The sequence below is a fragment of the Phoca vitulina genome, unplaced genomic scaffold, assembly GCF_004348235.1.
Source record: "Phoca vitulina isolate PV1807 unplaced genomic scaffold, GSC_HSeal_1.0 scaffold19, whole genome shotgun sequence".
NCBI lineage: Eukaryota > Metazoa > Chordata > Mammalia > Carnivora > Phocidae > Phoca > Phoca vitulina.
Window position 1 is genome coordinate 8,998,841 of NW_022589722.1, and position 15,378 is coordinate 9,014,218.

General features: G+C 36.7%; 1 protein-coding gene across 4 annotated transcripts in view; it reads right to left on the reverse strand.

Moving 5' to 3' along the window:
• CEP83 (centrosomal protein 83) overlaps positions 1-15,378 on the reverse strand; it is a 131,245-nt gene that overhangs the window by 33,483 nt on the left and 82,384 nt on the right. For all 4 annotated transcript variants that reach the window (XM_032416713.1, XM_032416710.1, XM_032416711.1 and 1 more), the window contains 5 exons: positions 14,168-14,419; positions 11,486-11,617; positions 2,529-2,643; positions 920-1,064; positions 657-806 (listed from right to left, as the gene is read on the reverse strand). In XM_032416713.1, coding sequence (XP_032272604.1) covers positions 657-806; positions 920-1,064; positions 2,529-2,643; positions 11,486-11,617; positions 14,168-14,419 — 794 coding nt within the window. The remainder of the gene's footprint in view (positions 1-656; positions 807-919; positions 1,065-2,528; positions 2,644-11,485; positions 11,618-14,167; positions 14,420-15,378) is intronic.

Sequence of the window (15,378 nt, forward strand, 5' to 3'; positions counted from 1 at the left end):
TTTGCTCAAATTGTCTCAGATTTGGCCACTGGGTGCTAAGAGTAGTGGAAGAATGTATGATGAGAAAGTATGATGAGAAAATTTACATAGTCTCAAAGTATTTCCCCATAAGATAATTATATATCACAAAGAGAAAAAAAGTCATTTTACACTGGAAAAATCTGGCCAACACCACCTTAACCAAATGATCAAAGTGAACATCACCAGTAAGGGGACAAATAATATACCTCCTAATATAATGCACTGAGGACACATGACTTTGACTCTGGTATTATTTTTGCTAAAAATATACAACCTGAATTTAATCATAAAGAATTTAAGACAAACTCAAATTGAGGGACAAGCTACGAAAATAACTGGTCAGCACTCTTCAAGGAAAGGCAATGTATGATTCTGGACTGGATCTTGGACCAGAAAAATGGTATCAGTAGGACAATTGGTAAAATTTGAATAAAGTCTATAGGTTTGATAACACTAATATTTATTTCCTGATTATATTAATGTTAGTATCTTAGCTTTGACTATTGTAATATGGTTATATAAGATGGCAATCTTTATAAAGATCTCGGTGAAGACCATGTGGGAATTTTACAATGTTTTGTTACCTCTGAAATTATTTCAAAATGAAGTTTAAAATATATACATGCATATATAACCTAATACTCTGAAGTTCCCTTCTGGCCAACTCTTCTGCCATCTGTGAAGCCCGCAACTTCTCTTCACACTGATCCTTTTCAGATTGCCTCCAGACATCATGTTCCACTTTCATTTTCTCTAAATCCGCTAATCTGTTCTCAAGTTCTATCCTAAAACAACAGATGATAATTATGTTACAAGAACTACAATGAGGATGATATGACAGCAAAATATTTTCATTTGCAAGGAGACTGAACACAAAATAAGGTAATTAAGTACTTACTTTTCATCTTGTAATACCACAAGTTTTTGATAACCTTCTTCCTTCGCAGCTTGTACTTTACGTATTAATTCACGATCCTTTTCTACTAGGAGAGCTTTGTGGTGTTCGACAGCTGACTTGAGAATTTCATTGTCTGACTGTAATCCTAATATTTTTTTAAGGAAAAAGATATGCTGTATTCAGTGTTATTAAGCTGAAAAAATCGTAACAGCAAGCATCCATAAACTCGTAAGACAACTAAAAAAGCGTAGAAAGTCTGGATATGTATTCTCAAAGATCTATACATTACTGATAAACCTTTCAAGAATGAAACCGACTAAAACTCAGAATTAACTATTCTGTCATTATTTTATTTAGCATACATATACAAATGCTTTAATAAAAGACTACATACATTTACTCACTTGACTCTTGAGAGCTGGGGACATCAACCCAGGTGATATCCAAAGAGAGATAAATACTTACTTCACTTCTAAAAGGGTTTTGTAACCTTAGCCCCACAGACAGCATCATCATAAAGCTGGCTGGAAGTAGAGTGAATAAAATCATAGAACCCATCAAAACCTATCATTCTAGCAGATGTGTTATATATTTCCAATGGAAATATAAATCGGAGGGGCGCCTGAGTGGCTCAGTCAGTTAAGTCGGGAGCCTTCAGCTCAGGTCATGATCCCAGGGTCCTGGGATCAAGCAAGCCCCACATCAGGCTCCCTGCTCAGTGGGGAGCCTGCTTCTCCCTCTCCCTCTCTCAGCTCATGCTCTCGCTCTATCTCAAATAAATAAATAAAATCTTAAAAAAAAAAAAAAAGAAATATAAATTGGAAACTTTCAAGTTTATCCAATGAATTCACAAATTTTCCTTATATTGATATGGCAAGTATTTTGCAGATGAAATAACTAAAACAAATTCATATCTAACACAAAATTTAAAAAGAACGCATAACTAGATCATAAACTCTTCAAGTCCCTTGAAAAGTTACTCCCTAAGTCTATAGAAATTCATGAATCAACATCAAGTAGAGATTAATGATGAAAACAGTAATTCATCATAAGCTCTGTCTGAAACTACATAGGCCAGGTCAACTAAAGACCAACTTGAGGACAGTTACAGGCCAAAGGTAGCTTAAACACCTCTTGAGAAATATCAGAAATAATATAATTCTGACGAATCTTGATGAGAAGGACATTCTAAGACTACACTGGAGCTTAAAAATAGGCCCAAAAACTAGCCTACTGTCTACATAAAAACAAAAACTGGGCTGGGGATCCACCTATCTTCCTTACTTTCTTAAGTCTTAAAATGGTCTGGGACTAATAATCACATGATCTAAATAGATTCACAACTATAAACCCAGAAAGTATGAAACCCCATTTGTAAAGTTTCACTTAATTTATGTATTAATCAAATAACTGACATAAACCTAAGATTTTTTTTAAAAAGACACATCACAAAATGAACATTCAACACAAATAAAAACAATCCATATGTGCTCTCAAATTAAAATTCAATTAGGCTGAAAATCTGGAAATAAAAATTCAGTTTGATCTATTTTAATAATTTGTTTGTATGTAAAAATAATAGTAAAAAGCACGGGAAATCATATATTACCATCCAGTTCACTCTGAATCTTATTCCTTTCTCTTTCTAGCTCACTCTTAGCTCTTGCTGCCTCCAGTTTGATGTCTGTTATTTCTAGTTTGTTTGAATGTTTAAGTTCTTTTACCTGTTGATAATTAGAAATTGAAATTACTATAGGTCATTTTCTTGCCATTAACTGCTTACCCAAAAACATCAGTAGAAATGAGAAAACGTTTTGGTAGCAGAGTACACAGTGTAAGTACCTTCCAATGGGAAGGTGCTTCAGGGCCTTGAACAGTATTTGGTACCAAGAAAACAGCCTTTTCCTAACAGAATTGAGTTATTTCTTTACAAATATCTGGCTGGGATCATCTGGCTTAATCTTGCCTTAAAAGGCTTAACTGCAAGTACCTAAAATCTAATAGTCAACGACGGACATATCTTCAGAGAAAAAAACCTGAAACCTCCCTTTAAAAAAAAGTGCTGGTGACAAGAAGGCATTCTAGATATAAGGAACAGCACATAAAATGTTATAAAGGCATAACATCACACAGTATGCCTACAAGAAACAATGAGCAATGTGTTAGAACAGAGGAAGGCAGGAAATCTGTAGATTGGCAGAGAAGAAACTTTATATGCCGTACAAAAGGGCTGCGTATCCTGTTAGTACTGAAGGGGACACAATCAACTTTGTTTCAGAAAATTAACTCTAATTGCAAATTAAGATTAAGAAACTGAAGGTAAAGACACCAATTAAGAGGCAAAGGATTGACCAAGTGGGCAAGAAGGAAGAATCAACTGAATTGTGTGTGTGTGTGTGTGTGTGTGTGTGTGTGTGTGGGTGTGTGGTGGCGGCAGTGGGAAGAATGAGTATAAAACATATGAATCTAATTTAAACTTTTACTGCCCAAACCTGATTCTTTTAAAGCCCTGAGTGAATGGAAACAATTGTCAATATTTTCCATATAATTAACCAATCACAGACTAATTTTTAGTTTTCTCTGAGACAAGTTGAATGATTCTAGTTCATGAGTAGTATTCATTCATTGGATAAATATTTACTGAGTACCTATTATGTGCCCTAGCACAGTTGTAGGAGCTGGGGTTACAGAAGCAAACAAAAAAGCTTAATCTCTCCAGTTATCTGCACTACTCTCTAATATTTTCCATTTCCTTTCCTTTTGGTAAGGTGCTTCTAAAGTTAGTCCTACAGTTAATCCTCTAATGAGGATTTAACCAATACAGATATAAAAATTAGATAAACCTGTACTCTGACATACTGATGCATAAAACGATGAAATTAGAGTAGAAAACCACAAATATATACAAGCCAAATATGTAAAATGTAAGATGATGGGAACAGGAGGGAAGAGGATAATATCCTTGAGTGCAACAGAAATCTATAAAAACTGAAGATGGGAGTTAGAAACAAATGAGAAAGAGCTCCTAGAGCCAAAGAGGGGAAGGATGAGAAATAGAAGTGTCTTACCAAAAGAGATTCCATCTATGAAAGGTCTTAAAAACACTGTAAGGAAGGGTTTGGTCAAAATCCTCACTTAAAGAACAACAGAAAAGCAAGTACTCTGCTGCCTTTGTACTGCTAACCACATTTAAGATGCATGCTTTGCTTCCAAATAAACTTAGAGATTTTTAAATGACATTACAGAGGCTGCTGGGAAGATGGCGGAGTAGGACGACCCTGGGCTCACCTCTTGCCATGTGGCCACCTGGAGAGCACCCACATCGGCATAAATAACCCAGAAAGCAACCGGAAAACTGGCAGAACAGACTCCCCGCAGCCCGACATAGACAAAAGGCCATAGCAAAGCAGATCCACCCCCTCCGATCGCTCTTGGCAAGATCCCATCAAAGTGGTGCCACAAGCCTGGCAGTGTGCGCGCGGCCCAGACAAGGGCCAGCACCACTCCAAAGTGAGTCCTGCTCCAGGGAGCGGGGAAGATAACCACATGCCAGTCTGACTGTGACCCCAGCAGTGCGCTGGGGGCAGGCAGATGGTTTGATTGCAGGCCCCACCCACCAACAAAAGCTTCTCAGGGGACAACACAGGGAAAGTGCCTGTAGTTTGGTGCTACTTCATCTCTGGCCAACACCTGGTCTGACTCAACTCGAGCCCAAGGCAGCCCCAGACTGGCTCACTAACACCACAGGCACCAGACTCTACTCACAACAGGAAGAGAGCCATCGCAGGCCAGACTGAAGGCAAACATCCCAGCCACAATGGTAGGACACCTTGTAGCAACACATGTATAGGAGACACCCCGTGAAGCACCATTTTCTGATGAAAAGGAGACATTGCGCTGCAGGACCTCTTCTTCACAAAGCCACTACTTTCAAGTGTGGGAGACACAGCTGACTTTCCTAACACAGAAAAACAGACACAGCAACAGACAGAATGAGGAGACAGAGGAATATGTCCCAAATGAAAGAGTGGAACAAAGTCAGAGCAGGAGATCTACGCAAAATGGAGATAAGTAATATGTCTGATAGAGAATTTAAAGCAATGCTCATAAAGATACTCACTGGACTTGAGAAAAGAGTGCAGAACCTTCATGAGACCCTCCACCAAGAGATAGCAGATGTAAAAAAGCACCAATTAGAGCTACTGGACTCAAATGGAAATAAAAATAGACCACCTGGAATAAGTAGCAAACAAGAGGAAGAAGAACGGATCAGCCACCTGCAGGACAGAGTAATCAAGCTGAGCAGATGAGAGGGGGAAAAAATACGCAAAATGAGAATAGACCCAGGGAACTCAGCGACACTGTCAAGCATAACAGTTGCATGATAGGGCTCCTAGAAGGAGAAGAGCGAGAAAAGAGGGCAGAAGATCTGTCTGAAGAAATAATTGAGAGTTCAAAACTTCCTGAATCTGGGGAATGAAAAAGAAATCCAGAATCCAGGAGGCACAGAGAGCCCCCAACAAAACCAACCCAAAAAGGTCTGCACCAAGACACAAAGTAAATAAGATGGCCAAAAGTAGTGATAAAGAGAGAATTTTAAAAGCAGCAAGAGAAAGGAAAGCAGTGACATACAAGGGAAACCCCATACGGCTATCATGGGTTTTTCAGCAGAAACTCTGCAGGCCAGAAGACAGCAGCATGATAATTCCAACTGCTAAAAGGAAAAAAATCTACAGCCAAGAATACTCTATCCAGCAAGGCTTTCATTTAGAATAGAAGGAGAGATGGAGTGTCCCAGAAAAATAAAAGTTAAAAGCAAAACCAGCCATGTCCCTGTCACACATGATGCCATCGGCCTGTGGGTCCCAAATCCACAGTCGAGCCGCCCTCCTGCCCGAGTCAGCATGCACGGCCTGTCACCTGCTCAATGCCAAGTCAACACGCCTTCACCTCAGACTGCCAAGGGCTCAAACTGGCACTCTTCCCCTCAAATTCCAGCCCCTGTGCTCAAGTTTGTGCACAAAAGTGGGCATAATTATAACAGCAGAATGAAGCAACCCAAACAGTGACACTATTTCTGTGGAATATAGAATGGATAAAAGGAGTGTGCTAGGCTGAGAACATCACCAACAAGCACATCAAAGAACAATACATACAGCATGATTCTGGTTAGTAAAAAAACCAAACAAACCTGGGAAGAATAAAACAAGATGAAATCAGAGAGGGAGAAAAACCATAAGAGACTCTTAACTATAGGAAAGAAACTGAGGGTTGCTGGAGGGGAGGTAGGTGGGGGGGATGGGGTAACTGGGTGATGGGGATGAAGGAGGGCAAGTGATGGAATGAGCACTGGGTGTTCTATGCAACTGGTGAATCACTGAACTCTACCTCTGAAACTAATACACTATATGTTAATTAATTGAATTTAAATTAAAAAAAGGAACCCCCCCAAAAAATAAAAAAATAAATGACACTACATAAAATGAATACCTTGTGCTGACACCAGGTTTGCAGTTTTAAACATTTCTGAAAGCAAGTCTCACAGAACAATGTTTAACTACATGAAAGCAGCTAAGAAACTGTATTTATTTTAACAACTTAAACTTTCTGTGGATTGGACTCTACTACATTATAATTTCATGGACAGAATTTACACTATAAATGTTTTAAAATTTTGAAGAAATACAACTACAATGAAAATCCAATTTCTATAACAAATGAAATTATAACCTGCTGTTATATACTAGCTGTAAAAGGTTAAGAATGACATAACAATTAACAAACCACACCGTAGCTTCTCTAAATATGAGGTGGAAAATTATAGCCATCTTATTTTGCAAAAACTTGATTCATTTCAACAAGAACTACGAAATATATAAAAAACCTATTTCTTAATTCATTTCAACCTGAGAAAATATTTTTCAACTCAAATATAATTATTGAAACTGAAAGAACAGTAGACAGGAAGTCAAACAAGTAAAGTCTGACTTTTATTATTAAACTAGTGGTATATGCTCAAAGTGTTTGTCCTCGCTGCATTTGAATTTACTCATCTATGGACCTATAGGAGTTTCAGTTTTCCTATAGTGCCAAATTTCTATAATCCTAAAATAATGAATGCACTTATAGTAATTGTTAACTTCCTAAAAATATATTAAAAGGATTTATTAAAAATGAAAAACTTACAGGAATTTTATTACTAAACTATGACAAACAGTAGCACTTTCTATAAGTAATCTGAACCAAATCCCAACTAGTCACAATAAACTTTTCTTTCTGACTCTAGATCCCTGGTTCTTCACCTTTTTTGTGATCAGGCCTCAAAATTCCTAGGAGAACTAGAGATCATTTCCTAAACAAAATGTATAATGTTAAAATGTTGCATGGGCCAAGGTACCCTGTTTCTCTTTTTTTTTTTTTCACAATACATTTTCCATTTTGGCCTTCATGTTGCCAATTTGCTTTATGCTTTTGACATAACAGAAGCAAGTATCCAGAAAGTACTACCTAGTGCTACTAAGTTTAAGAAACATAAAAAATAGCAATATTAGGCATTTTACAAGGGTTCAGAATCTGTTAAATTACACATACACGTATACACAGACATGCAAGAAAACAATATATGTAAGCAAGAAAGGTAAATATAGTTGAAAAAATGTATTACTCAAGAAGCTCTTGACACAAATTCCGAAGAGACAGTACTTAAACTCTGATCTTTTTCAAAGGTCTGAGATGGTATGACCTCATTAATGTAGCTAATAAGGATATCTGAGTGGGAAGATTTCCTTAAACTGCATATTTTATTGGAGTTTTAAGATCAAACACTTCCTGAGGTACCTAGAATTTATCTCATTGAATGTTAAGCATCTTTTTTTTTTTAAAGATTTTATTTATTTATTTGACAGAGAGAGACACAGCAAGAGAGGGAACGCAAGCAGGGGAGTGGGAAAGGGAGAAGCAGCTTCCCACTGAGCAGGGAACCCGACGCGGGGCTCGATCCCAGGACCCTGGGATCATGACCCGAGCGGAAGGCAGACACTTAACAACTGAGCCACCCTGGCAACCTGAATGTTACGTATCTTTAAGGTCACCATTTTCAGGCCATCTTTGGTAATACTTTTTAATCCAAGACACTGCGAATCACACTGACATAATTCTGTTCAAAAACATGACAAACATTTACAAATTTGAATAACTTAGACAAATACATCCCAGGTGCTCCTTTGCATTGCAAACAACCATTTGCTAGAGCTGCAAAATATTGATGAAAATTTCAAGTTGCAAAGAAAACTGTGACAATCATGTTTGAAATATCATTTTAAAATTTATCCTTCCAATGAAATCTTTTTACATGCATGATTCCAAATGAAAACTTGGTTTGTCTAAAGCTGAAGGGTGGTTTTTAATATGCCATTTATATGCAAAAAACCAAGTGTGCCCTTAAAATTAGGTAACTCTTAGCAATACCAGAATTGGAGGAAAGGCATGAGAGAACTTCCTGAATTTACTTCTTTGTATACTCTATTTCTTTGTATACTCTATCATTGTAGGAACTCAGTATATCTCTCTCAATATGTATACATTTGAATGTATAAATAATCTACTTAGGTTAATCAGGAAGCAATTAAATTATTAATTTATTTTCCAATAGGACTTATACAATCCTAGTAGGCTGGATGAGTTGCTAGGGACGAGCTAGAACAATGTTTCATTTCATCTATGAGGAAACTTGCTTAAAGTTCTACACACAGTTATTGATACAGTGAGGAATGGAACTAGTCAATAGGCTCAAAGGCCAGTGTCTTTATGTATATCATTTTCTCATTTAAGGATAACACCAGTGTAAAACTGTTGCCATTATTTTCATCATAGGCTACTATTTACTGCATTCAGTACCATCTTTAATCTTAGAAAAATCCTGTAAGAGATAGGCATTGTTCCCACTTAAAAGTTAAGCAAATCAGAAGTCACCCAGGTAATGAGTGAGATAAATGAGTTAGGATCAAAAGACAGATTTATCTGATTCCAAGTCCATGGACTTTTCTATTGTACTTCATTACCTCCTCCAAGATGACAGTTTTTAATTTCTAAATACATCTTAGTCTCAACCTATAAGCTAGACTAGAAGACATTTGAATAAAAGTATTTCAACAATTAAAAATCTCCTTGCCTAATTTTCTTTTTTTTTTTTTTTTAAAGATTTTATTTATTTGACAGAGAGAGACAGCGAGAGAGGGAACACAGCAGGGGGACTGGGAGAGGGAGAAGCAGGCTTCCTGCCGAGCAGGGAGCCCGATGCGGGGCTCAATCCCAGGACCCTGGGATCATGACCTGAGCCGAAGGCAGACACTTAATGACTGAGCCACCCAGGCACCCCCTTCTTGCCTAATTTTCACTTATTCTTTCTAGTGTCAGCCATGTCTCATGAATTAAATGATACACTGGCTACAAAACCACTTTGTAAACTGTAAAGTATAAAAATTCAAACAAAAATTTTTAATGTCACTAGAGACAGAATCTGCAAACATAAAAGAGTATGTGTTTGCCATGGAAAAAACTGGGTAGACTATCTCCCAAGGGTGGCATCTAATACATATAGTATTATGGCTTATGGCCTTTCTGACACAGAAATCACCACTCTTAAGGCTGCACTCACATTAATAAAGTTTACAAAGATTGGTCTATAAAATCAGAACTGTGAGAAAAAAACTATAATGGAAAATAGAACACTCTAAGTCTGAAGGACCAGTGTGCCTTCTCTCCCTGTAGACAAAATTATATGGGAAGTCAAATAACAGAAAGTTGTTTGGTGATCATACAATCAGAAAAATGGAATGAAATGAAATGATAGTTTGATGCTCACCATTTAAAACAGATTGGTGTATTCCTTCCCACAGTAAGAATTCTCTCTCCAATGGGACAGAATACTGACATTCTACTGACTAAAACTCTATCTTCTCTCTGTCATGAACACTGCCTAAGTCCTCTCAAGTAATTCCTTGGCCAAGGAATTTATGATGACTACATTACTCCTTTAGATAAGTTCATTTCTACTATGCTACAGTAAGTTCCTTCTGGTCTGGGAGCCATTTTGTTTTTCAAGGTAATTTTACATAACTCTGCTCTGATGGAAAATAATTGATTTCACTGATTCAGAAACCAAACTTATTTCCAAGATCTTGAAGATGCCCCCAAGTACTACCATTAATAATAGCTAATATTTGGGTAATTATCTACTAGACCTTATGCAAAGTGCTTTATGCATAATATTGCATTTAATTTTGCCATAATCTATAAGGTAGATATTAGTCTGCTTATAAAGAAAAACACTAAAATTTTCAGAGAGAAAGTAAATTGCTCAAGGTCTTACAGCTACTGAGGAAAATAAATGGAATTTGAATCTAGTCTGTCTTGACTCCAGAGAGGATACTGTTATTCACTACAGTTTTCTACAAAATACTTTTATCATTGCTCTCCTATTTCTGGTTACCAGATTCCTTATATATAGAGCATGTAAAGGGGAAAAACTGTAAGTTCCTGAGAAAACTTGGGATATAAAAGATGTGCACACCATTATATATATGCTTTTAAAAATAACGTAGGAGCACTTGGGTGGCTTAGTCGGTTAAGTTGACGGCTCTGGATTTCAGCTCAGATCGTGATCTTGGGGATCCTGGGATGGAGCCCTGTGTCGGGCTCCATGCTCAGCGGGGAGTCTGCTGGAGATTCTCTCTCTCCCTCTGCCCTCCCCTCCTCTTTCTCACACACACACTCTCTCTCTAAAATAAATAATCTTTCAAAAAATAACATAAAAATAACATAAATGCACACCATGCTGCTGTTATTAGAATACTCATTTAACAAGTATTTACAGAGGGCCTGTTGTGTGTCAGCACCGTTGCAGGAGATGGAGGTACAAGGAGTAATAAAAGCAATGTCCCTGTTCTTAAAGCTTCTATTTGGTTGAAGGAAAAGGGGGTGGGAGAGAAGAGAAGAGACAAAAAATAAACAAATATAAATATATCAAATGCTGTTAAGAGCTATGAATAAAAATAAAGCAGGTAAAGAAGACAGACAGTGAGGCAGGAAGAGGGAAGATGGTATTTTATATGTGTAAACAAGGAAGGCCTCTCTGAAAAAAGAGGCAAGAAAGCAAGCTACATGGATCTGAGGGAAGACCATGTCAGCAGGCAAGTGCAAAGGCCCTAGGACAGATGTAAGTAAGAGTGAGAAGAAGGCCAGTAAGGCTGAAGCAAAGTGAACAGGAGGGAAAACGGACTGTGATGGCTCTGGAAAGACTGCAGAGGCCAGATCATGCAGAGCTCTGAATAGGTAGAGAGTTAGGAGGCTACTGTAAAAATTGAACCTAGAGAAATCATGGCTTGGACAAGAGTAGTCACAGTAAAGGCAGTAAAAACTCATCAGTTTCTATATATATTTGGAAGGCAGAATGATAAGATAAAAAAAGATTTCAATATAGAGAAGTAAACAATTTGAATACAAAATTTGTCATTATGCAATATCAAGCATTCTAAAGAATGAAGTAGAAACATTAAAATGACTTACTTTACTGGTCAACGTATTTATTTCCCGCTCAGCTTTATGCAATTTACTGATTAGAAGAGTATTTTGTTCACTGCTTGACTGTAGCTCTTTTTCCAAGCGTTCAGCCTGTAGTTTAGCTGACTGCTTTTCAGCCTTGTATTAAAAAAATATTTTTAAAATTATTCATAATTTTTATAATTATATAAAAATAAAATAAGCACTATTTTAAATATATGTATAATCATACTACCCCAAATTATTCAAAACCTCAACAGTATTAACATGTACCAAAGCAACAAGTGTTTTCTCAAAGTAACTGGTAGAATTCAAATGAAAGATATTTGCTCCAAAAATATGCAACAACAGTCTCTGGACAAACGACATATCAACAGCCACCAACAAAACAAAACACATACACTTCTCTCATGAAAGAGAGTACCTAATGCACTCACTTGATACCTATTTACTCTTATTGTTGACACAATTTGAAGCAAACATTTTTGGGGGTTTCAATGCATAACAGAAATACAAAAGTATAATAGAAAGTAGAAGAAAGGGTTCATTTATAATAATAAGTGAGAACTAAAAATGTGAAAATCAAGGCAGATTAAAAAATAAAAACAAGAGATTCAAAAATTCAAAATCCTCAACTAATCTGGAAACTCTGGTAGTATGAACAAAGAGCTCAATAGCTCTTGAACCCAACATATCATAAAGATTTCTTAAGTCTTTAAATTGTCGAGAAAATTTCTGGTTGGTAACACTCATAGTACTCTTTCATTAGAAAGTGAAAACTAAATGCTTTTTAAAAATAAATTTCTACTCAAAATAGTTAAAATTAAAATGTTTGACATTTCAGAATAAGTACAGTTTTATAAGATCTCATTTCCTATATATCTTAAATATGATTAAGAATATATTCAACAAATAATTCAGAAAAAAGCTATTTTCCTAACATACAAAATGATACTCTTTGGGCACAATGACAGCCAAAAAAATCAAAGAAAGAAATGCTTCTTTTCATTTCATCTGACAAATGATAAAATTAACTACAGGCTATTTTGAAAATGTCACAAAGGAACCTCCCACCTTTTGTAATCATTCAACCTGTCCTGAAAATCATCACTCTAAATGACCTCAATGAAAAGCTTTGCATTGGGATCATATGCTATATTCAACTGCATTCATCCCACTTATTCTGTCACTATTAATACATTAAGGATGGGAGGGTAGCAACGTAACAGTACCATTCTGAACTGCCTCATGTCTAAGGTCCAATGATACAACTTTACTTCAGGAAACCAGTAAATACTGTCAGAGGCTTCATCCAAAAATAAAAAGGTGACTTCTATGCTTCAAAACATATCAATGTGCTCCCTGTACCCAGTTTGTTGGCTAAAAAAAAAAAAAAATCATTATTTTGCTAGGTGCCCACTAATTTCCCTACAACTCTAATCATTTCACAACTGTTCTAACACACACACACACACACACACACACACACACACACACTCTTTCTTTCTCTCTCTCTGGATTGCTCAAAATAAATCAAAACAATTAAACTGGTATATCTGTTACATGTTAGACACTAAGAACTAGGAAAAGTAAGCACACCTAAACAAGATGGTTAAGGGATGCAGAATATGCCACAGTGGCATAAAAATTATTTTGAGCTGAAGGCATTTGATAATCAATAGACACAGGAAAAGGTTTTTCCCTGAACTTCTCTTAGCTGCCAAAAAGCAGAGCCTCCAAAAAGAATTATAAATCCCCTCCCCTGGAGTTTCATAGCCAGGGAAGACTGACTCCTATCAAGGGAGAAATCAGTACCAGGATAAGAAATCACCTACACATTGTCACAAAACTGTCATATCTCCCATCTATTTTCCTAAAGGCCCATTTATCTTTCCTAAAAGTCATTTGTGTTCCTGCCCTTTCTCCCCCTCTCCTTTCTCTATTAAGGTGGTATGTAAGCCCCAAATTCTAACTACCACTTGTAGCCACATTTTTCTGTGAACTCCTGTACACAAACACGAATAAATATTTTTTCTCTTGTTAATCTGTCTTTTGTCAGTTTAATTCACAACTTCCAACCTGTGAACCTAGGAGGATAAAGAAAAAGGTTTTCCTCTCCAACAATGGAAACCAAGAATTTTCAGAGAATACCTCTAGGAGTACCAGCCTACCTCTCCCAGCTCTTATCTTTCTCTAATGAACTCAGGGAAATATTTCACTAAAGGCTTATATACATTAGCACCAAGTTGAATTGTATTACTCCGGCAAGAAACTGTCATAAGATATAAAAGTATGGTATTTTTATTTAAACAAGATTTATGATTTTAATATCCTGAATCCCACGTAAGGAAATAACTATCTAGGAAGAAACTGTTTTTTCTGGTTTGAGAGGACTTTAATCCTCAGAGCTCAAATTTTGAAAATCTGGCATATTCTACTTTCTGGCACTTCAAGGGTTAATTCATTCTCCCAAAGAATAAATAATCCCTTTGTAAATACGGCAGCATAGCTACTGCTTATGAATCAATAGCTTTCTTCTTTACAAAAAGAATATATACTCTTGGGACTCTACAAATACGTCAGCATTAGATTGGTGAGCATACATTTATGGTCTAAAAATCAAAGGCTTGTCAATTGCACTTTTAAAAAAGCATGCCATACTCTACTGGGAAGCAATTAAAATCTTACCTCCAGGGATCTGACTGTAGCCTGCATCTCAGCCAACTGCCGCACCTGAATTCTTTGGGCATTTTCTACCTGAGCACCAGAATTCTCTTTTTCAGCCCTTAATTCTGCTACTTCAGCCTCTAAACCTTTTAATTTCTGACACAAATGGACATTCTCTCGAGCAAGTAGCTCCATTCGTTTGCTTTCTCCTGGGGGTTCAACCTTAAGCAGTTGATTAAGTAGTTCTTCTTTATCTTTCTCCAGGCTTGCAATCTAATAATAATTTGAAAGAAAGCACAGAACCTTAAATTATTGAATTTTCAATTGTGAATATGCTTTTGTACAAGTCAGTAAATTAAAATTAAAAATTACACAATATAAAAAAGAAAGCTCAGGTTGTGAAATCAAGTACAAAGGAAAAAAACCTAAAATGTCACGTTCTTCATTCTGCACTCAGCATGACTCAAATGTGAGGGCAAGGACCTTGGCCTATTTTCCTTCTATCTCCCCATGGTGTCTAAAACAGGGCTTCATCAGTTGCTGACTAAAATTCAAAATTATAAATAATACTAGAAAAACAATTAAAAATGTGTCAAGTATTTTACAATTCATCAGAACATTATAGCGGTTTATGCAAGATCAATATGCTGATTGCTGCTAAGCTTTTCCTCATGTGACAATAATTCTTGGGCTATGTCTATACTATTAAAATTATCTATTCCAAGCCACTTAATTCACAAAAAAGCTGCTTGTCTGTGTAAATAACTACAAATGTGACTGATGAGAGTTTTTAAATGATGGCTGGGAGTTTATTAAGACCCTAGTTGCACTGATGGCCTCATTCTTACTTCTTAGATTCAAAAAGAACTAAAAATCATTACTCCAGGGTACGTGGAAGTCACGGGGGAACTTGATGAGGAGAAACACCAGCAACCTTCTCATTCGTGCCAACCACCACTCCCGGATCCCACATGCCTCCAAATCAGTGAGTTTCAAACTGCTTCCTAACCTCAGGGGCACTCCGGAGGACCCTCACCCCTAGGAATGAGAGCGCCAAGTTACCAGAGTAAAATTCTTCCTTTCCCTTTCCTGATCTCTCCAACCACCACCGTATCTTAGCTAACCAGGGCACCTCCTCTTGTTAGTCTCTTTTTACATATGGGGTTTCTTCATATGATTCAACTTAAAGGATTCAGCTGTTTGAAGAAAAAAAATAAAAAGAGAAAAATGAA